Raw genomic sequence first — 21452 nt, 5'->3', positions numbered from 1 at the left:
GTATTTCTTTATTTGAAAGAACGAAGACCAAGAAAGCAAAGTTGTTGGTTGTCATTTTGAATTCTGGGGTGGGAGCAAATTACAACTTATGCACTGTGTGTGCTGGAATTAGAATAACGTCCGAAGAGTTATACATCAAAAATAATTTGGGTGACATGCATTTGAATTTGTAGGTAACATGACAGACATCAAACAGTACAGCAGCAAAACATCTGTCATGGCACTCTGCTGTAAACAGTTATTCAGGGTGAGTATTTGTCACTCTACAAGATTTATGGATGTCTGGTAAAAAAAAAAGAAGGTAAAACCATGGGAAGAAACAGGGTCAGTAGAACCTTTTGTGAGGTTAATAAACATTCCGTGGTAGTCATTACAGATGCATGAGAACATTTGGCTTTTCACGAACAATACAATCACATCTTTATTAAACAGCATGCCCAACAAGTCTGAATTTCAGACACTAGCAAGAGCTAAACGTGTCCCATGGGAACACACCGACGGACGGCTGAATGCTGCAGTCACTAATTTGTCAAACATTCACAATAAAAATAAAACATACAAATAAAACACTAGCAACTATCACCTAAGAAATCAACATACCTAGGTGGTATGAAATGTCAAGGAAATGTTAAAGGCAAGCAGGGACAGGATGAAAACAAGTACATACAAGCAGAAATCGATCATGGGTGCAGCTCAGGCGTTAAACTATTTAAGAAAAGGCACTTGTTGGACAGAGGACAGTGAGAGCACAGGCTGTGCAGGCTAAAACAGACAGGTATATCGGCTCATGTAACTCTTTTTTTAAATGATCATTATTCATGAATCCCTCTCAGTGATAGTTCTCTCTTTCTACCCTAACCTCTGAAACGACTTGTGCCTTGGTGAGTGTGGTTCTATGTAACCCACTAGAAAGGATCCTCCGAGCCAATCCCATCCAGGTCAAGTGTTTAACATTGCATAAATCACAATGGAGCGGATGCAGCAGGAGTGTGTCACACATTTGGCTCACTGGCTTGGATCTCTGGCACCCCTAGTGGATGAAATCTAGAGTGACCCCGGTATAATTTGGCATCTGTTGTACCAGCAGTTGAGGGCTGTCAATCATTTGCCAACACATGGTTGATGGCCACTTTGTCAAGTAACTTAATGGCCACTTTCTAAAGCCATTCTGAGGTGAGCACTTGACAAGCTTCAGAGGGACGGCTATTCCTCTTCCAACTTCTCTTCCCCTATTCACCCCTTAAGGGTTGTTTCCTTGCCACAAGAAGGGTGGAGAATATGGGGGAGAGACAAGAGGAAGGATGAGGATGGTGCAGAGAGGAGGAACACTTCCTTTTCTTCATACACGCTCTGGGTTGACGTCCTTGCTGACCCTGCGTCTCGGGAACAGCTTGCGCTTCAGTAGGATCAGCTGAGGGAGACGGAACAAAGGATGACATCACAGAGGCACTTAAACAAACAAGGGGAGGAGGAAGGTGTCACGTTTTTGTCTGTTTGCATATGGTGTGGTTGGCTTTTGAGTCTCCTTACTAACACATCAGGCTTTTCAAATTCACTTCCAAGTATATATATAGTCACCCAAATAAGAGTCAGGTTGCCTACTCCACTAATACCAGTAACCCCTATTTAAAAAGTGGCCGCACATCTAGCAGCCAGAAGATCAGGGCTGGATGAGGGTTGACCTGATGCCAGTGAGGGGGAGGTGTGGCCGGCGTGGGCTCACTGGGGAGAGCATGATCCTGCTGCCCACTCCCTCACAGTCCCCCACGTCCCACAGCCAACGGGGCAGAGCAAGCATTCCCTTTAGGTCACTCAGACTGTTGACCTTCCTTCATGGATCTCCGAGGAGAAACTGGACTCCTGTGCCCTTAGATCAGTAGGCAAACAGGTGCCTCGTGTCAACAAAGCGGAGTCAGGTGGCTGAGCGGTGAGGGAATCGGGCTAGTAATCCGAAGGTTGCCAGTTTGGTCATGCCAAATGATGTTGGGTCCTTGGGCAAGGCTCTTCACCCTACTTGCCTCGGGGGGGGGGGGGGGGGAATGTCCCTGTACTTACTGTAAGTCGCTCTGGATAAGAGCCTCTGCTAAATGACTAAATGTAACAAAGCAGGTATGTAACGTCATGCTCCACGGATGACAGGTCCATCATCCACGGTGTTTCCTTTTTTAATGATGTCACTTCACTTTCCAGCCTAGATTCATGTAGTGCTGGTGGGTTGTGACAATCAGGAGATCTCTGTGGAGCATGTCTGGGGCTGGAAATGGGGAGAATCAGACCAAAGCAATGGAATACTGACCTGTTCAGCGAAGAAGGAGATCACAGTAAAGATAACCAGAGTCACCAGCACACAATGTGTCCAGAACTTGAGCTTATCCCTGTATACTCGCCTGAAATATGAAACACACACACAGTTATATATAGTTATTACTAAATAAAAAAAACAACTGAAGTCTAAACTTTATACCAGAGGAAGATGGCTTGCCAATTCACCAAACTTGAACGCAGATAAAACACATAACACATCGCCCACATAAAACATTTCTGTATGGGATGCAGCTAAGATAAAACACAGCTGAACTCCTAATCCCTGAGGGAGACCATGGAAGTGGGAAAAGGGGAGTTGATGTCCTGTACAGTATGTGACCAAGCAGAATTCCCTGGGAACACAGACAGGGTAGCAAGGTGACAAGGTGACATCATCCCTGCCACCTGCTTATTACTTCACTAACACCATCAGGCTTTTAACACCAAGTACCACAGGGAGGTACACAGACTTGGGGGTGGAATGAAGGAGGGACAGAAGGAAGGGGAAGAAAGGAGAGAAGGAGGTGGAAGGGTGAGAAAGGAAAAGGGGAGCAGGTCATTCATGATAAGGCTAAAGGATAGTGGGTGATAAGGATCGTCCCAGTCTTACTGGCTGTGGTAGATCTAAAGAGAGGGGTCTAATTTTAAAGTCTCTGTATGCTGCTACATTCTCTGGCTGAGGTCTGCATATCTGGGAGTAGGATCCCTTCTCAGATCATCTAAACCGGCAGGGATTCCCACTGGCCGGCGCTGGAAACACTGGAAGCTCCCAGGTGCTGACAGTCATGGATCATTAAATATTCCTTCTGGAAAAACAAACTTGATAAATCACCTTTTCTTTCCCGTGCAAGAGACTTTGCACATAGCTCTGGAATAGCACAGTAATCCATGTGTCAAGTACAAAAAATGTGCGTGTACTGTAGCAGTGCTACAGTAACAGAACATTACAGGATGAGACAGTGTCTTAACATAGTCTTTATGGTGTGTTTACTAATCCGAGTCTTCCTGTCTTTCTTTCGACCCATCCATTCATCCATCCATATGGATCTAGTGTCCTACCATTCCTGCAGCTCTCCCATGTGGAGGAAGCGGTTCCGGTACTCTCTGGGCAGCTCAAACTGGGAGGCCAGCGGAAACATGGATTCATAGAAGTCCCTCAGCACCGCCTTCACTGTCCCTGCGTCCTTATGGCTGTGGTCGATGTTGTCGTTCAGACAGATGAACTTCCTGTGAAGAACAGGAAGTGGCTGTTACAGTGCAAACTAGGACCTTGGAGCCAAAACATGAAATCTGTTTTTAGCAGGCTCCAGGCTAGACAGCACTGGCACAGGACGGAGCGCTCACCTTGGGTTCTTTCTGATATCGTCTAACTGTCCCACCACATGGGACACGTTAGTGCGCACCATCTTGAAGGCTAACTCCTCCTCCCCCATGATCTCAAACCTAAGACAGGACAGATAGCTGATTAATCAAACGTTAATGGAGCGACACATTCGAGATTCCTAAAGCGTGCTATAGAGAACACCTACTTGTACTTGTTCTGGTCTCTGAAGGCCTTCTGTATACGCTCTATAATGGGTTTACAGTGGATGACCAGACCTTTGGTGACAGGAGGCTGCAAAGACACACACACATCAGAGATCCACCAGGTCAAACAAATGAGAGATTAAGACAATGAAGGGCACATTATCCTTTAGAGGGTGGTTCTGTGAGAGTCACCATGCTGGGGTCATAGTATGCCTCCTGGGTGGGGTTGACCATGTGGAGCTGGGTCAGGTTGGCAGGCAGCATCTTGGAGCAGTTGATCAGCATCTGCTCCAGACCCGTCAGATCCTGAAACGGACAGAACAGAGACACGTGTATCACTACTACATAGACACACTGAGTCCCAAAGACAAAGGATGAGACAAAGGATGAACTGAGATCGTTATTATTAACGTGAACAGAACTTATTAAGTGACAACACAAATCCATCGAACTGACCTGTAGGCTGAGGGGCAGCTCATGTATTCTGGTGGCGAGCGTTCGGATCTCGCGGTCCGAGAGCACCCCTGAATGGTCCGTGTCGATCTCGTCGAACACCTGGGAGACGTTGAGCTGCTGCAGGGCGCTCATCAGGAAGTAGAAGTAGGAGAAGGCGAACTGCATGTCCTCGGAGTGACGCACCCGGTGGGACGACGTCTTGTCGAAGCCCTCGGGGAACCTGCGAACAACAGAAGCTGTTAACCAACAACAGCAAATTCGTCTTTTTTAAAACTTAAAAAAACCTTTGCATTTTTGGGGTGGCGTGTTTGACCATCTAATTTTGTAAGACAGGAAGTCTGACTTTGTCTTCTGGTCTGGTGTGCTCTCACATGTCCTGAAGTTCTTGCATGATGAGCCTGTCAATCATGTGGGGCATGTGGGCAGGGACTTTGCGGGACGTGAATCCAAACTGGCCGTTCAACAGCTTGTTGACATAGCGCAGCGAATCAGCAAAGGTGTCCTGCAGCCTCCGGCCAGTGGCGGTGCTGTCAGACTGGTACATCAGCTCCCGTGTCAGACGCTCCTCTTCCTACAAGGCAGGGGGGAACATAGTCAACAAAGTAGTAACCCTTCGGCACAGAGCCAACCTGAGAATAGGTCTGAAATGCTTATTTCAAAACACTTTCGGTGCCCCTCATATGATCCCCACCCTAGACTCACATCCACGAGATCCTGAAAGAACTTTTTCCTTTCCCACGGCAAGAAGCCCCTGTCTGAGGAAGTGTAGTGTTGCAACTTCCTGCCAACAAACCCCATCTCCCCTACACCGTCAATGGCTTGGTGTGATTGGCTGTCTGGGCCTTTGCTTTTGGACCCAACCAGGGTGCTCAGCAACTTGGAGGATGGAGAACGCTCTGTTATGACGTCATCGGGTATCGTTGTCACAGGACGTTGACCTCCTGGGTTTTCGGGAGGTTTTCCATCAATCTGGACTTGGACAAGGGCCACTGGAGACTGGGATTTCTGCTCATCTCTCTCTTCAAACGCCGCCCTTGGTAAATCGCCTGGGCCTTTGGCTTCTTTGGCCGGCAATTCTTTGTATGTCTCCTCGTCACCTTCTTCTCTCTGGGCTTCCTGTGGTATAGGATCCACTGTTGGTGCCTCCATCTTATCTCCCACCTGCTCTTTGTATGGCTCATCCAGGGATTCAGTCTGCTGTGGCCCTACTTTGAGCGGTGAGCGAATGCCTTCCTTGAGCGGTGAGCGAATGCCTTCCTTGTTGGGTTTGGCCAGTGCCTTGTAAGGACCCAACAGAGCAGCCTTCGTGAGGTTATAACCCTTCACAGTTATATCACCCATCAGGAGCTTCTCCTCCAGCCTCTGCAGCTCAGTGCGCACAGCTGCAGGCAGCAGAGGAATGTTCAGATCAGGCACCTCTACGGCCACCTCGGGCTCTCCAGGGGGCCTCTTCTGGACCTTAGGACCCTGCTTCTCCCTGGGGACTTCGGCAAAAGGGACCTCGGGTTCAGGGGTGGCAGTGGTGGGTTTGGCCCCCTTGCTCCCTTCGTTCTGGACAGGGTCGGAGACGTTAGGCTGGGGGAGCTCCCTGGTGTCCACCGCCACAGTGAAGCTCATGGTGAACTCCTTGTCGTCCTTGTCCTGGAAGGTGAGGTTGTAGTGGACCTGGCTGGCGTTGTGGCCCGAGTGGAGCAGCAGGTGGATGGTCTTCCACTTGTTGGCCACCGAGGTGTGACGCACCACTGGGCTGTCACTTACATGGGCGTCCGTCACCTTGTGACCCACGCCAGTGAAGCTGAAGTAGGGCCTGATCTCCCCCACTGGCAGAGTGTACAGTGTCTGGTTCTTATTTAGTGTCACTCTGTGCAGCTGTCCAAAGTGGTCTAGAAGATAAATACAGAATAATAAACACTTAGATACACCATGTTCACTGGTGCAAACGGTGTTGAGTACTTTCTTTGTGTACCAAGGTTAAAATAACAGACCCCTACCTTGGCCACAGTCTCCTACATCAAACCCACAGGAGAGCACATTGCAGGCTTGGTCGCAGAACTTGTCAGCCAACCAAGAGTTGGCACAGCCCGGGTTGCAGTAGGAAATCCCTCCAATGCCTCCCAGGCCACCTGCAAAGTGCCATGGCGGTCCGCCAGCCCCTCCAGCTCCACCTGCTCCCACACCAGCCCCAAATCGATTGTTCGCACCTGCTCCTGACGGAAGAGAAGAAGAAGAAATGAGAGGGACCTTCCAGAAAAGTAGCGAGACAGTCAGAAGAGGTGGACAGCGTAGGGTCCTCCCTCACCCAGGCAGTCACCGCCATCCCAGTCGCAGGCAGAGTTGTTGCAGGCCTTGTCACAGTAGCCATCTTTAATCCAGGACCCTGGGCAGCCCTCGGCACAGTTAGGGACAGGCCAGGTCAAGTAAACCTGTACAGACAAACATATGGAGAATAATCAAACATGATACAGTGAAAGCTTTATTTTAATGTTATACTTTTTAAAACTCTGGATTCTAGATTCCAACCTTCTGTCCCTTGGAGTGACTGTAAAAGTCATCTGGCCACACATCCTTCCCAAACATGACGTCATCGTTAAGGTAGATGAACTTCTGGGACAGGCCTGGGATGCGGTGGATGTGTGTTTCAATGGCAGGAGAACTGAAGGTGGGAAGGTGAGTAAGGTTCTGGAAGATATCCTACACAAACAGGGAATGACATCACATGGCATATTATAATCCATACAATCGAAAGAACAAACCATTTTCTAAAATATTTTTGAAATGACAGAAGGACGAATTTGCTGTGTAATGAGAAGTGGACTCAAATGTCACCTGGTGCGTAACCACGGTAATGCGGGGGTTATCCAGGTTCAGCCAGGAAGGAATCTGCCCGTTTGTTACTATGAAGATGTGCCGCACCCAGGGGGCGTGTCTCTCCACCGAGCGCAGCGAATAGCGTAGCTCCTCGTTGTCTTCGAAGCGACTGGCTGAAACATCCTCATCCTGTTTAGACTGAGGGGCAGAGAACACAGCACGTAGGTGTGTGTGAGACCAACTACTCTTTATACAATAGAATGTAACAGAAAATGCACACCTGGGGTAGTAAAGTCATATGGTGGTGAATGATAGGTAGAGAGGGAGGTGTACCTGTGTGATGGTGGTGATTGATAGGTAGAGAGGGAGGTGTACCTGTGTGATGGTGGTGATTGATAGGTAGAGAGGGAGGTGTACCTGTGTGATGGTGGTGATTGATAGGTAGAGAGGGAGGTGTACCTGTGTGATGGTGGTGATTGATAGGTAGAGAGGGAGGTGTACCTGTGTGATGGTGGTGATTGATAGGTAGAGAGGGAGGTGTACCTGTGTGATGGTGGTGATTGATAGGTAGAGAGGGAGGTGTACCTGTGTGATGGTGGTGATAGATAGGTAGAGAGGGAGGTGTACCTGTGTGATGGTGGTGATTGATAGGTAGAGAGGGAGGTGTACCTGTGTGATGGTGGCGAGGTCCCAAAACAGGTAGGCAGGGTTGATATTTAACTCTTTCCCGTCCAAGGTCAGGTTCTTCTTGGCTTGCTGGGTCAGGACAAGGAAGTCCTGGGGGCTGTTAAGGTGGAGCAGAGCTATGCTGGCCTCGGAATACAGCTGGAACTAAACAAACCAATAAGAACACACAACAAACATAAGTCAAAGGGTTGTTAAGAGGCAGCAGCTGAAAATATACATGCTTAGTATAGCACCACAGACAAAGAACAACATTATTTATTTCAAGTCAAGGCCACTCAATGCCTCCACAACAAGCTCCGACAACAGGCGTAAAGCTGGTTGAAGACGTGGCCGTGGTCAAGGTTACAATGCAGACCCAGATTCCATCATTGTGACTTTGGTCACGTCTGTCCCTGGAGGAATCCTGGGTAACAGATGACAGGAGTGAGAACCACTACACGGCTGAAAGTGAGCTCGGTTCAAAGCAGCCATGTTGACCTCTGACCCCTTGGCCGTTCACTGGTTAAGAGACGGGCCAGATCAGAGCAACCGCTTGGAAGTGCTGGACTCGTCACCACCTTGACGTACACTGTCCCCCCTCCATGACCGAACAGCCCTTAGTCATGATGACCTGGACATGGGAATCGGATTGTGTGTGTTTGTGGAAAATTCAGTGATGTCATCTCTGTAAGGGATGGAAAATTCAGTGATGTCATTTCTGTGAGGGATGGAAAATTCAGTGATGTCATCTCTGTGAGGGATGGATAGGGGTGTATCTTAAGAGAGGCATGCAGGCACTGGCTCCATCCTTTGTGTGTGTGTGTCACGGTGGCATCCCAGGCATTGCTTCTTCAAACCATATGTCCCATCTCTGTCATCTCCCTAACCTAAGCCTCCCACGAAAGAGGCAAGCGCATCACATTCCATCCACACGTGCACACACTTCGCTCTGTGTGCAGCAGTGCCAGCCACAGTCTGCTGGCTCTTGCTCAGCCTTGACTCTTGTTGTCTCGGCTGTGGTTTTAGGAGCACTTCCAAACCCGACAGGCAACCTGAGGAAGGTAACCCACAGATCGCGTTGCCATTTTTGTTACAGACTAGCGCAGTTAAAATACACAAACACATTTTCATGTTTATGACAGTGGATCAGCAAGACAATTGTAAAAAAATAAAAATACAGATTTGAAATAGCTTTACAGGGAGGGATATGGCCAGTGACATTCCCTAACATGTCTGCCTGTCAACAGCCAGGTAAATACACTGCCAGTCAGATAAAATAATGTAGGTCATGTCACTACTATACAACATGAGCCAAAGTCAATTGAAGCCGGAGCAAGCGCAACACAATTTACCTTGCTCCAGGCTAAGTACTAACACCTTCCATGTTTATGTCCAACCTACCTTAAAATATATACAAATACATAGATATTAAACACTGAACGGTGCTAACAATCACTAAAACAAACAGCCTGGAATAAGAGCTATAGTAAATACAGTATGTTTACATGTCAGGAAAAATGAGATGTCATAAGTGATGAGTGAGGTGGTGACCTGGACTCAATTGGGGCTATGGCATCCTGTGCTGGTCTTATTGGTCCATCATTAACCAGGTCTGAGAGTGGGCTATGCAAGGTCAGGGGAAATATACACATGGGTCCATTCCTGCTGTCAAGTATGATAGACGGCACTGGGATATAGTGTGGAATATAGGTAATAATACATCTAGAAAGAATCAGTGTAGATGCATTGGTCAGTGTAGTCTACCAGGCATCGTAGTTTTCAATTCCTGCTTTTCCATTCTGCTCTGTTCTTTTACGAACCACTACATCGATGCACAGAAGCATTTTAGCTTGCTTGTGAGAGGGGAAAACAACCTCAGGGGTGCTAGATGACCCGTAAGTCACACACAGAAATATATAAACAAACATATAAACAAACACATCCACAGTGAGCAGTATTTCACAGGGTGACAGTGTGAGTGGATGATGAGGGTCGCGGGGCAGCTTTCATCACCATCGCACTCAGTCTAACACTGTGGCTATAAATACTGGCCATCTCTCAGTACTGCGACACAGTCCCTCTCTTTCTCTCTCTCTCTCTCTCTCTCTCTCCTTTCCACATTCTCCCCATCATCCCTCTTTCATAGAATCAGCCTGACGGCACCAGGAAGAGCATCGTAACAGGATCCATCCATTGTGCCATGGATGGATCACCAGAGTACATTGAATCCCATCGTCTCCCACCTAACCTCCCCTCACACCAAACCTGCCCGACTTGTAACCCAGGTTATTAAAGCTGGGGATACCATCCATTCACTAACAGCCCAACTGCCAGGAAAATAAGCTAAATATACATGGAGTGGGGGAAGACTCTGAATCACACAATGTATGCAAGAAAAAAAGGAAAGAATATTTGCACAAGAGACTGACAAATAAGGATAAGGGGAGATAGAGAGGGAAGGACAGTAAAATCCTGGTGACCTTTCTGTGTGGTGACTGGCGCCACGCCACTTCAAACAGTTGTTCTAATGTTAACCCTAGCTCCCCCAGCTAGGGTTTCACCCCAATACCCCTGCTATTATCATATGACCACCGACCGCAGGCCAGAAGAAGACAAAGCCCTCCACTGGAGGGAGAGAGTATGCACTACACTTAGCTCATATGTACAATTTAGGACAACTAGAACTTTAAAAAAATATATATATTAGGTAGCACAGGACTTTTCTGGCATATTGTAGTGTACATTATTACAAATAATAGAGTAGATTTAAGACACATGCAAGAGATGCATTTTAGATTGTGAATAAAGCTTTGACAGAATCTCCGACAAATTTGACTATTTGTTACAAACCCTTGATTTACAACATACATCTTGTCTATCTTCATTTTATAATATCTATCTTAGGCATCAAAAGTTTGTTTGAGAAGTCTGTCTGTTATAATCTGCATCCCAGGCCCAGAGAAGACAGAGGTGGTTCTCTGGGAGACCACCGTCACTGAATTGTTTTCTTTGATTAACACACAGTAATGCAAGCTCATTATTAAAATTCCTCCCCTTGAAATATCTCTGGGAGAGTTCTGATTAGAGAAAATTATTAGATACACACACCGTTGCCAAACTAAACAAACCTCTTTCTTCACATCTTAACTGTTTAAAATACTGATCCATTCGGATGTTAAAAATAAATAATTGATTTTGTAGAACTATTAATCTGTCAACACTGTCAATATTGCCATAGCTGTGCTATGATTTTGAGACATCTTGTATTATAGATCTTTTTCAAGTTGTTGTACTAGGCTGACAAAATTAAGTGGCAAACTCTGCCCTCTAGTGTCCTGAAATTAATATACACTGTAGCTCAAACCAGCATCTCAATCTGCATGGATGTAGCTGCTTGACCCAGAAGTTATTTCTCCAGGTTGAACAGTGCCTTGGTTGTCTCACCTGCTTGATCTTGCTGGTGACAACAGAGGGCAGTTTGACTCTCAGCAGCTCAGTCTCCTTGTAGGACGCTGGGAAGCCACTCAGGTAGGCCAGCGTATGCATACGCACCAGACCTGGAGTCTCCTTGTCTGTTGTCTACAGAGGAAACACTACTGCATTGTAATGGCAATAATGTGAGTTTATTAATGTATTGATTATTAAGCATTCAATGCAAACTGTAAATATTATGGGCAGAAACTTGTCGACTCACCAAGTAACATCTGGAAACGGACCTCTTCAAGTCATCTTGAGACACTTCAATATAGGCCTTTTCAGCTACAGGAGATGAATAGAGAATTACAAAGAGGTCTACCAGAGTGTATTGCAAACTCATGATATAGGATTTGTGTGTGCGTGCATGCATCTGTGTTTGAGGGTGGGCTGGTTTGCGTTGTCTTACCATCAGCTTGAGAATGAAATACAACCACAGACACCATGGTGGAGGGGTGTAGAGGTGTTGCAACTTGCAGTAACTGCTTGGCTGTAGAGAAGGAGGGTGAGAGCGAAGGCAGCTCCTTCACCGTCACATTAGCTGGTAAAGCTGGCTCCAGTGCTAGCATGGGTGCTATGATACAGTGAGACAGCAGACACTCCGGCTTCACTCTGGAAATAAAAAGTCAGTATTAAACATCAGGACATGGCGTAATTAAACATGTGTTATATTATTCCATTTTAATGACTTCAAGCAGCATGAGACAATAGAAACTTCCAGATACTTCCGCATTTTTAACCTTGTTTAACAAAGGTCTGAATGAAGAAACCGTCTCAACGACAGGAAGGAGGCTGGTGGCTCAGAATGACATATGGGTCCTTTTTTTTGGTTGCACTTTGAAAGTGCTGTTCATGATTTCTTTTTTCATGTGTATGCATACATTTCCAGGTATTCCTGGAACACTTTACATAAAGCTCTCTGTACTCATGCTAAATGACATACATGTATGAGAACCTATTTCACACCGTTATGGGGTCATAAACACCTTCATATGGTGAAAAACAAAAGAGGTTTCAGTGCACTGAGGGTTCAAAGGAAGCTTCCACACACTTCAACAGGGTAGAGTGAGACCGCTTTTGTTACCAATGGGGACTTTTTAATTCTATAAGGGAAGCCTTATATCAAACAATATGGCTATGCATGCCACTGAAATTAAACAGTACATTAAAGTATCGTGGCTGTGCATGAACATAGACCAATATTTAGAAAACATCAGGCAAGACTCCCCTTTCAAACTACCGGTAATCAATTACCATGGAATTCACCAGGTTTTCCATGACTGTTGGAACCCTGATGAGCATGTTATTATTTCAATTTCAGTGACAGATCGACAGTCAATACATGGTGAGGTGATAGAGCACATAGGCCGGCAGACACACACACTTTCTTTGTGTTTCTTTGTTCGAAGGACTTACTTATCCTTTGGCACTTCAGTTGTATTACTTGCATTCTTTCCCAAGCGTTCTCTGCAGCAGCAAGAAACAGAGTTAATACAGCTTAGACTTTACATTTACATTTAGCAGACGCTCTTATCCAGAGCGACTTACAGTCAGTACAGGGACATTCCCCCGAGGCAAGTAGGGTGAAGTGTCTTGCCCAAGGACACAGCGTCAGTTTGCATGAATGGGAATCGAACTGGCAACCTTCGGATTACTAGCCCAATTCCCTCACCGCTCAGCCACCTGACTCCCTACTTTATAGATGTTCTATATTTTAAACATGTTCTAAACTGTCTTTCTTATGACTGTGCTTTGTGTGTACCAGGTATAAGACTTAAGTGCCCAAACTCATTGAGAAATAACCTTTGACCCATGATAAGGCCAGCCTGGTTACTCTGAGAAGAATGGTGTGTCAACAGAAAAATAGACGGATGGAGCATCTTCTTTCAATAATACTCTCAATCAAAAAAGTGTTTTGTTATTACAGCCAACAGATCTGTTCTGAGGGAAACAACACAGCATCACTATAGCCAAGTAACAGAGTCGTTTAAGAAATGTGGTAAGATAATCCGTGCACTCCTGTACCTCAGTGCTCTCTGCTCCTCTTCCAGGTTCTCTCTGACTGCTCTAAGTTCCTTCATCAGAGCGGTGTCAGTGCCGTTAACCCAGGTGTACACCACATCGATAGGCATGGGCAGACACAACCTATATTAAAACAGCATGTTAGGTCTGTTTCTTCAACAACAACAAAATGCATGGACTGTGCAAAAAAAACTTTGGTTGGAATATAACTCTAGACTCAACGCTGTTGAATCAATGTAAAAAAAAAAAAGGGATAGTTTAGCCAATGACAATGCTAAGTCACACAACGTGTCACTCACCTGGTCTGGAATGATTTCCCTGCTACATTGTCTCTGTAGGAGTCAAACAACACATGGTACTGGTCCCGACTCCACTCCACAACCACCTGTGCATACATGTGACATGCAAATCTTAGATGCACACTGCCAATATGTCAAAATATCTGATATCTGATGGCCATGTCTGTCACTGGCTAGCTCGATTGCAGCAAGCTACCTGTCACATCGGATTAGCTAGTTAGCTAAAATGTGCATAATTAATACAGGAGGGCCAGCAGCCAATTAAGTGAAAATGTTGAACTTGTGGAAGCCTTCTTTCAACTTACTTCTCCAAACTGGAAGGCAGAAACTATCATGAGGACAATCCCCCCAAAGCAGAGGTATAGCCCATAGCGGTGAGACAGACAGGTATAGGTCTGTCTCTGCAAAAGCTTCAGGACTGAATTGATGATCACCATGGTTCTCCTTGGTAATCCATTTCATATGAGCCATTCAAAAGTGATAAAATAACATACCGAATTAGCAGAAAATAAACTAGGTCTTAGTCACCTGACAGCTAGCAAGCGAAACACTGAAAAACACATGACCAAACATTGTACTTCCTGGATGGTGATGACGCAGAATTCTCGGAAAAACTAACATCGCCACCTATCGTCAAGGAAAGACATAATATGCAAGAGAGAGAGAGAGAGAGAGAGAGAGAGAGAGAGAGAGAGAGAGAGAGAGAGAGAGAGATATATAGAGAGAGAGAGAGAGAGAGAGAGAGAGAGAGAGAGAGAGAGAGAGAGCGAGAGAGAGAGAGAGAGAGAGAGAGAGAGAGAGAGAGAGAGAGAGAGAGAGAGAGAGAGAGAGAGAGAGAGAGCACAACATGAATGAAATACGCAAAATTACGATTGAGGAAGATGTTACAATTGAAAGGAAGTAGCTTACTTATTCTTGCTTGTACACAAACGTGTGCAGAGATAGCTGTTTCTGTAAGACATGTCGCTAAATAATACAAATTGTCAAAAACACTGAATAACTGTAGGTGTTGGTTAATAATACCACTAACTATTTAATCTTCGCGAGTTTCCAGCTGTAAATTTAACTTTTCTGTATGTATCGACATGCTTTGGTTTATGGAAGGAATGTGCTTTTGGCCATCATTTTTGGTCATCTCGTCCTCAAGCACTTTTATCGTTTCATATGTAATAGCATTGTTTAAACGAGATGTTGATGTATTATTTCCATACATTAGGTAAGTAGGCAAAACTATTTTTTCCTGGTTTATCATTTTCAATCTGAGATATTTGCCTATGTCATCGTTTATAGCCAACTTTGTTTTTCTGAAAATTGTGAATTCTTGCTTTAAGAGAAGGCAGAATTGGTTTGATTTTGAGTTAGCTGTATGGCAAGCCATTTTGTCATTTAACCAATTAATTTTTTATATCAACAATTGTATTTCGGATATATATAACTGACGTTTTCAGGTTTTACAAATGAACGTAAAACACATTCCTACGTTCCTTTGAATCAGTTTCGTTTTCTGTAGTATTTGTAATAGAATCCAGCCTGCGAGCTGCAGCCTACAACTACAACCGTGTCCTTAGATGGCCTCTTTGTCAAATTCTTTCAAGACGGTTAATGTTTACTTAAGGCCTTCAGACAATGCCCGTGCCTTAAAAATGTATTTGACGAAATACCACAAATTGCAATTAATTATGTACCCCACTGCTAACACCTGACATTTTCCCTCTAAAAGTGATACTGGAGCCAACCCACCGGAGAGCTGCATTTTTGGCTTGATGACAGCAATCACTTCATTTACAGGTGAAAAGAAAGAAAGAGAAAAGGAAAATGTGATGGAAAGTTATTACTGGCCAATAAACTTTTGGGTTTCCCATGGCAAAACGTTTGTCACTCTTCCCCTTTTCCAGAAACTGAAAGCAGAAACTTATAGTTAATCATTAGAGGGGTGTGACATGTTACTATAGTTAGCATCAGATGTTAAAACCAGTTGCATTGTAAGAATACTTACAATTTAAATATTTATCAAATCCATGCAAACTATTCTAAACATAAAATATGAACCACATAATGTGTATTTAAGACTTAATGCACCATGCTAAATGACCTACAGGTATGGTCACCATGTATGCCAGGTACAAGTTTGTGGAGAAACTAAATGAGAGGACAAATGGTGTGTCCCCATGTCTGAATAAGACTGCTCTCTGGATAGGAATGCTGTCTTGTCTGGGGATGAGTTTTGTTGCCACTTTTCAGGCAAGTTTCATTGAGTAAGGATTTTGCCTCCTTGAAAGAAGAAATGTTTTCTCAATTTTTAACGATAAAAATTGTCCACGAAAATGATGTTAGCAGCTTGTGAATGACCCCTCTGCTGTGTGATTTGTCTTTTCAGGAAACCACAGTAACAGTAGTTCATGATGCAGGAGCTCTGCTATTCTTTGTGTGTGGTGTGGTGTACACCATACTGCAGTCTGTTATTTCATATTGTGCTCACCCCTACGGATGCTCCACAACGCTGTTCTACACACGTGTGGCTATTGCCACCATTGCCTTCCTGGCGGCTTTCCCGAGTATCCTTGGAAATAATAATAAATAATGACATTATATATGTATAACAATAAATAATCAAACATGATTTCTAAATTACATTACATAGGCCTACTTTATGTTCTTAACTGTCATCCAGCAATAATTTGCGCTGGTTTTGTGACACAAACCAGTCTGCACAGAAACACAGGGGACAAGGTGTAGTATTAACACATATTTATTCAGTCCTTCAAGGGTAGTCTCTAAGGAGTCTGTTACTATTACCCTTTGTCACTTTGTCTATATCATTCCAGGACTTTGTATTCCATCTTGTGAGTGCGGCGAGTGAGTGGATTGTGGCCTTCAGTTTTGTCTTCTTCTTCTTCACATACATTCAGGATTTCAAAGTGAGTTTCAAGTGATTGCTTTGTCATAATGAAAGAAATATTGGGTATTAATATTGGATAATTTAATATTGGGTGAGTTTTCACTTTTTTCTCTTTTTTTTCTTGCAGATGTTTACATTAAAAATTAGGACAGAGTTTGTGGAATATTCATATTAATCATTTGAACTGACAACTTTTTCACATCACATTCTAATCAAAAGTTACTGTATTTTATTACAAAATGTATTTTACTAATCCATGAATCCATGTGCATAGTGTCTTACCTTGAAACTGATAAACATTCTGAGATTGGCACAGTATTACTGTAATACTGTATGACTGACAATTCCTGATGAGCTAAGGCATGGTCAGCAATCAAAACTGACCAGAGCTTACTCTTAATACATGAACCGCTTATTGATCGAAATGTACTTCTATTGTTCGTAGTAAAGTAGAAACTTCAAGCTATCTGAAACAGCCCACTTCCTCTTACCTACAGCCAAGTTAATGATAAAGCAAACACATGATCATTGTGGCAAGTTAGGGTTGGTCGGTTTTGTGGCAGGTAATCACAAGATCAAGTGGACTTGTGAACAGAGACCATAATTTACTGTTCAGCTACAACCAATAATAAAATTTAAAACAAAATGGACATCATTGTATTTCATAATTTGGTGCTACAGTACTTGCTGACAAAAGCTTGTAGTTATGAGTTTACATATAAAATGGAAGAATAAAATGCACTCCAGTGTAAAATGTGTTAATATTTATTTCAAACATTGCTTAATACAATAATGTCAATAGGCCTACATTTGTAAACAAAGTGCTTTCCAGTTTTTCTGACTGCCTTAAGACACTCATAATCATTTGAAACCCATTCAGCTGTGGCCATACATACACATTTGCTGATGCTTTCATTTACATTTTTAAAAGCATCTTTTTTGTCATGACACTTGACCGCATATCAGGTCTGCCAATGTAACTAAAGATCCAATGCTTGCTGGCTTGCTAGCATATCTGGTCACACAAGGTTAGATCATTATATTCAATGAAATATGTTTATGTAACTTTTACAATATCATTGATTCACTTTGCAAATAGTGGTGTATAGTTTGATACATTTACCCAACAGTGCAACCATGTTAAAGTATTCTTGACAGCCAAGCCACAATAAGTTATACATTTCAGTGTCTCACTGGATAACATTAGTCGCCTACTGTTTAACATGAAATTCCTCATACAGTAGCAGTGGTAGTGTAAGACAGTACCATTTTCAAAATATTAACACAGGCTTTAATTCTCTCTTACACAAACACACAAAAGCATTCAGTACAGACACACTACAAAAAAATCTATGTATGTGGCTGTTAAACAACTTATTGTATAGGGATTGGAATGTTTTTATAAGCAGGCACATTTGCCCAATGCATCTTAATGAATGGTAAATGATTGCTATGTGATTCTGTTTTGTCTCACTATAAGATTCCTGTCAATAAAAACTCTACAACCCCAATTACCCGAACATTGGAGCTGTATCATTTGAAAATCTCACTCAATCTTTGCTGATGCAGCTACTTAATAATCTGCCTTTTTGTGCGTCTCAAGGTTTCCTTCAAATGATTCAGGCATGAAACTCTGATGGGACTGGACATTCCTTTCTGCAGTCCTTCCAGTTAGGAACACAAACATCCTGCCATGCATGCACAGCACAGTGCAAAGTCCTGGATCATTAATGACCAGGGAGGGGCGGTCCATAGAGGGGTGTCATGGCGATATTGAGAGATCAGTCGCTGAAAGATGATTCGCTGCCAGAGCCATCATCATCTGCCTCCGTTGTGTTTTTCTTACCACTGTCAGGCACAGGTGCATCTGGTGTGCTGCAATGATAAGGAAGGAAAGAAAAGTGAAAAAGGTCTGCCTTTAAATATCACATTCCTACAAATTTACGTAAAAAAGTACATAAAATGTGTTTAACAAAAGTGGACTGAGTCGACTCACTCGAGAAGGTTGGGATCCAGTCCTTCCAAAACCATCTTGTTCTTTATTGCCATAACTGGGACACCCTGTCAAAGAAAGTTTTGTTATCTTTTTTTTTTACATAAAATAATTTTCGATTCAGATTGAGTAGGTTCTCAAGGACTTACCACTTGCACCATTTTCAGATAACGGGCATACCGTTGGTCCTTGGCCACAGTGACTACATTCTCTGCCAATTCACCTTTCTGTTCCTGAGCAGGTTCTGGGACATTCTGAGAGATCTGGGACACAGGACATTCATCTTACATACCTATGTGAGAGGTTTTGTGTATGGGAGTGTGTAACTGAAAAAGAAAATACCTCTGCTGGTACTACCGGTAGAGATGAAGGTATCTGAACTTCATTTAGAACAGGTACTAGACCATTGGCCTCTGTCGTTTGCTGTTGACCAACCCCATCCACTCTGACATCTTCCAACCCAGGGATAGAGGATAGCTATGTTTACCGATATAATACACTTCTGTTAGTACACAAGCCTCCTTAACTCGCCATCACAAACCCTATGAAATGAATATTTTTCTTCAGGCTGGGTAACCCACCTTTGCTTCCAAAATACTGAGGGTTGTTTCAATCTGCTGTATCCGAAGTGAAATGTTGGCAAGTTTCTGTACAGGGAGGAGAGGAACATTGTATCTCTCAGTAGGCTAATGTCCAAGAAAACAGAAAGAGGCCACGGAGAACATGCTGAGCTGAGTGAACATAGGCCTACCTCTTCACAAACAACCGAAAAGCGATTGAGGAATCGGACTGTGTGGACAATAAACTGGTTGAGATAGGCAACGACTCTCCTCTGCTGAATTGCTGGGACCTGGATGGAATATAATGTAAGTTGGGTAAGTATTCAGTCAAACACATTTAGTAAGAAAAAGACAACATGTCTGATAAGCAAGATATGTGTCCCCGTTTATGATTACCGTTAGCCTATAATGGACTGAACTTCCACGGTTTAAGGTAGGCTGTTTAAATTTAGAGCATAGGGTAACCACCACGGCAGGAGTTTTGCTTTTGGAGCGATTCTGTACATGGAAACTCCGTGCATTGTAGTTACCCTGAGTTACAAATCGTGCATACCTTATTTGTGTCTTAGCTTTAGTTTATTAATTCGCAAGGACTAACCTTGGTCAAATCGATTCCAGATCCCACAATAGGTAGTCCGTCTTCGTCCATGTTTAATCTCAGTCAGTCTATTGGCTAGATGTTTTAGATGTAAAAACAACTTGTGTATATAGCTTATAGATAAAAATAAATAGCTCTCCAAAGGGATGTTTCATGTGACTACACTGTGACCAAATGTACACGTCAGACACAGACTCTCTCCTTTTCCGGGTTCACGAGCCAATGAGGTGCTCTGTTATTTTCCGCATTCGCATTTGATGAATTTCTCAAACTAAACACAAGGTGGCAGTAGAGTAGAAGTGGTCAAATATGTCGTAAGGTTGAGAAGGATGAGACTGCTGTTCCGAGAGAGCCTGCATGAGGGCGTTTCGGGCCGCTCTTTCAGAAGGTTTTTATCGTGGCGTTGTTGTTAGTACACAGAGTCCCACATAATGTACATGATAGGCTACGTAGCCTATCTAAATGAGTTTCTCAGATTCTATATAATGTCAATGTGTTAGCATTCATTTTGCACAAGTTAAATCAAATTGGAGAAAAAAACTCAAGCAAGGGACTCAATCAATCAATTGGTTATTATGTTCTGTTTTTTGGGGGAAAGGAAACCCGCAAAATTACAAAGTGCAAAGGACCATACATATCTGGAGACTAAATATCAATAATATACCGTTCTAAAGACTAAACTGACGCGAAGGAACCAAAATCTGCTGTTTTTAACGATGACCTCTTTATGAACTAAAAAAAACTAACATATTTTTCTCAATCTGAATCCACCCAAAGCCCAGTCACTTTAACCTGATCCCTGAATGTTTCAGTTTGTTGATAAATTGATCATAAACAATTCTAAAAGCCCAACTCATGCCAACTCAACATTGCTCAGAACCAGCAACACAAAGTTGTGCCCCACTTTCATCAAAAAAGCTATCATGTTAGAGAATCAAAGTTGACCTGAGTCAGACCCTACTCAGATAGTGTTGGGAGCGGATCACTGTTCTTTTAAACTCGCAGCATATTGATTTATATGGGGCTGTAATTGTTTCAGTGTGTCCTGGATGACTCCCCCATAATTGAGGCCTGGCAAACCCCTTTCTCCTTGACATGGTCGGTGCCAGGGAGCGGGCAAAGGAGTACCACGCCCACTATCCTCCGCCAACCAGGCAGCAAGCAGTAGATTGTTACCCCCGAATAACCCTCTCTTCCTCCCAGTGTGGGGAATAAGCTGCTCTGTCAGAGCTCTCATACATGATTCACACATCCCCATTGCTCTGCTCTTGAATAATTACCATGCTGATGATGATAATGATTAAATTCTTCTGAAATGGCTTTTCAAGCATGGGTGGTTTTTTTGTCATTCATTGTCACTATGGGAATTGATGAAGCCAGGGTTGTAAAATGTGGTGTAATGGCATTGTTTACTACCTCCATACATGTGTCCATTTGTCTTTGGAAAGTTTAAACATATGTTTTGTGCTCATACAAATGCTTGTGTCTACACACTAAACCACTTTGGTTCAAAAAGATAGTGATAATAACCTTTTATTATCTGTAGCTTGTTACAGTGCTAGAAGGATACAAAAAACCTTCAGACACTTGGCTAACTCTGCATTTTCCTAGAATCTAATGAGTTCATCAATCAGACACAGAAAGTTAAACTATCATAGAACTGTATTTGAATTAGGAATGTCATCACCAACAGGCACCATCGTGGAATTTATTTCCTTTTCCACTAAAACACGCTTACCCCTACATGTTGCCATGGCAACGTGTAGTATCAGAAGAGGCATTCCCTTTTCCGCCTAAGCTATGACACACTTAACTTTTTCCATGTTGACCAATAGGATAAGTCCCT

The 21452-nt window shown here is 43.6% G+C and overlaps 3 protein-coding genes across 5 annotated transcripts; 1 reads left to right on the top strand and 2 right to left on the bottom strand.

Moving 5' to 3' along the window:
• Positions 1-41: 41 nt before the first annotated feature.
• Positions 42-14085, bottom strand: gnptab (N-acetylglucosamine-1-phosphate transferase subunits alpha and beta). Of its 3 annotated transcripts, none has more exons than XM_067255057.1 (21): positions 13862-14085; positions 13557-13642; positions 13261-13380; positions 12652-12702; positions 11645-11847; positions 11456-11520; positions 11206-11340; positions 7765-7926; positions 7114-7293; positions 6808-6978; positions 6587-6710; positions 6279-6494; positions 4990-6170; positions 4659-4858; positions 4288-4507; positions 4024-4137; positions 3834-3919; positions 3649-3747; positions 3364-3531; positions 2297-2387; positions 42-1411 (listed from the first exon to the last, which is right to left on the bottom strand). In XM_067255057.1, the coding sequence occupies exons 1-21, from the start codon at positions 13991-13993 to the stop codon at positions 1340-1342; spliced, it is 3876 nt and encodes a 1291-aa protein (XP_067111158.1). In that variant the 5' UTR covers positions 13994-14085; the 3' UTR covers positions 42-1339. The 3 variants fall into 3 exon arrangements, with proteins under 3 accessions (XP_067111158.1, XP_067111159.1, XP_067111161.1); XM_067255058.1 differs by having other exon boundaries at positions 6279-6491; XM_067255060.1 differs by having other exon boundaries at positions 6279-6488.
• Positions 14086-14488: 403 nt separating this feature from the next.
• dram1 (DNA-damage regulated autophagy modulator 1) lies at positions 14489-17138 on the top strand. The gene is made up of 7 exons (XM_067254838.1): positions 14489-14772; positions 15277-15344; positions 15655-15797; positions 15934-16111; positions 16228-16286; positions 16382-16474; positions 16583-17138. The coding sequence occupies exons 1-7, from the start codon at positions 14642-14644 to the stop codon at positions 16628-16630; spliced, it is 720 nt and encodes a 239-aa protein (XP_067110939.1). The 5' UTR covers positions 14489-14641; the 3' UTR covers positions 16631-17138.
• A 60-nt stretch (positions 17139-17198) lies between these two features.
• On the bottom strand, positions 17199-19766 carry washc3 (WASH complex subunit 3). The gene is made up of 7 exons (XM_067254839.1): positions 19607-19766; positions 19200-19298; positions 19030-19095; positions 18791-18925; positions 18598-18711; positions 18452-18516; positions 17199-18330 (listed from the first exon to the last, which is right to left on the bottom strand). Exons 1-7 carry the CDS (start codon positions 19655-19657, stop codon positions 18237-18239), a joined length of 624 nt encoding a protein of 207 aa, XP_067110940.1. The 5' UTR covers positions 19658-19766; the 3' UTR covers positions 17199-18236.
• Positions 19767-21452: the final 1686 nt, after the last annotated feature.

The sequence above is a fragment of the Osmerus mordax genome, chromosome 17 (assembly GCF_038355195.1).
Source record: "Osmerus mordax isolate fOsmMor3 chromosome 17, fOsmMor3.pri, whole genome shotgun sequence".
Taxonomy (NCBI): Eukaryota; Metazoa; Chordata; class Actinopteri; order Osmeriformes; family Osmeridae; genus Osmerus; species Osmerus mordax.
The sequence above is the reverse complement of the archived record's forward strand: the minus strand, read 5'-3'. Positions and strand labels throughout refer to the sequence as shown.

Coding starts and splice junctions, on each gene's coding strand:
- gnptab (XM_067255057.1), bottom strand. CDS start 13,993: ATGGTGATCATCAATTCAGTCCTGAAGCTTTTGCAGAGACAGACCTAT. Junction 6,495..6,586: donor GGATGGCGGTGACTGCCTGG/GTGAGGGAGGAC, acceptor CTCTTCCGTCAG/GAGCAGGTGCGAACAATCGA. Junction 4,138..4,287: donor AGCTGCCCCTCAGCCTACAG/GTCAGTTCGATG, acceptor TGTCCGTTTCAG/GATCTGACGGGTCTGGAGCA.
- washc3 (XM_067254839.1), bottom strand. CDS start 19,657: ATGGACGAAGACGGACTACCTATTGTGGGATCTGGAATCGATTTGACC. Junction 19,299..19,606: donor CTGGAATCGATTTGACCAAG/GTTAGTCCTTGC, acceptor TATTCCATCCAG/GTCCCAGCAATTCAGCAGAG. Junction 18,712..18,790: donor TACCGGTAGTACCAGCAGAG/GTATTTTCTTTT, acceptor CCTGTGTCCCAG/ATCTCTCAGAATGTCCCAGA.
- dram1 (XM_067254838.1), top strand. CDS start 14,642: ATGCTTTGGTTTATGGAAGGAATGTGCTTTTGGCCATCATTTTTGGTC. Junction 15,798..15,933: donor GTTTTGTTGCCACTTTTCAG/GCAAGTTTCATT, acceptor TTGTCTTTTCAG/GAAACCACAGTAACAGTAGT. Junction 16,287..16,381: donor ACAGAAACACAGGGGACAAG/GTGTAGTATTAA, acceptor ATATCATTCCAG/GACTTTGTATTCCATCTTGT.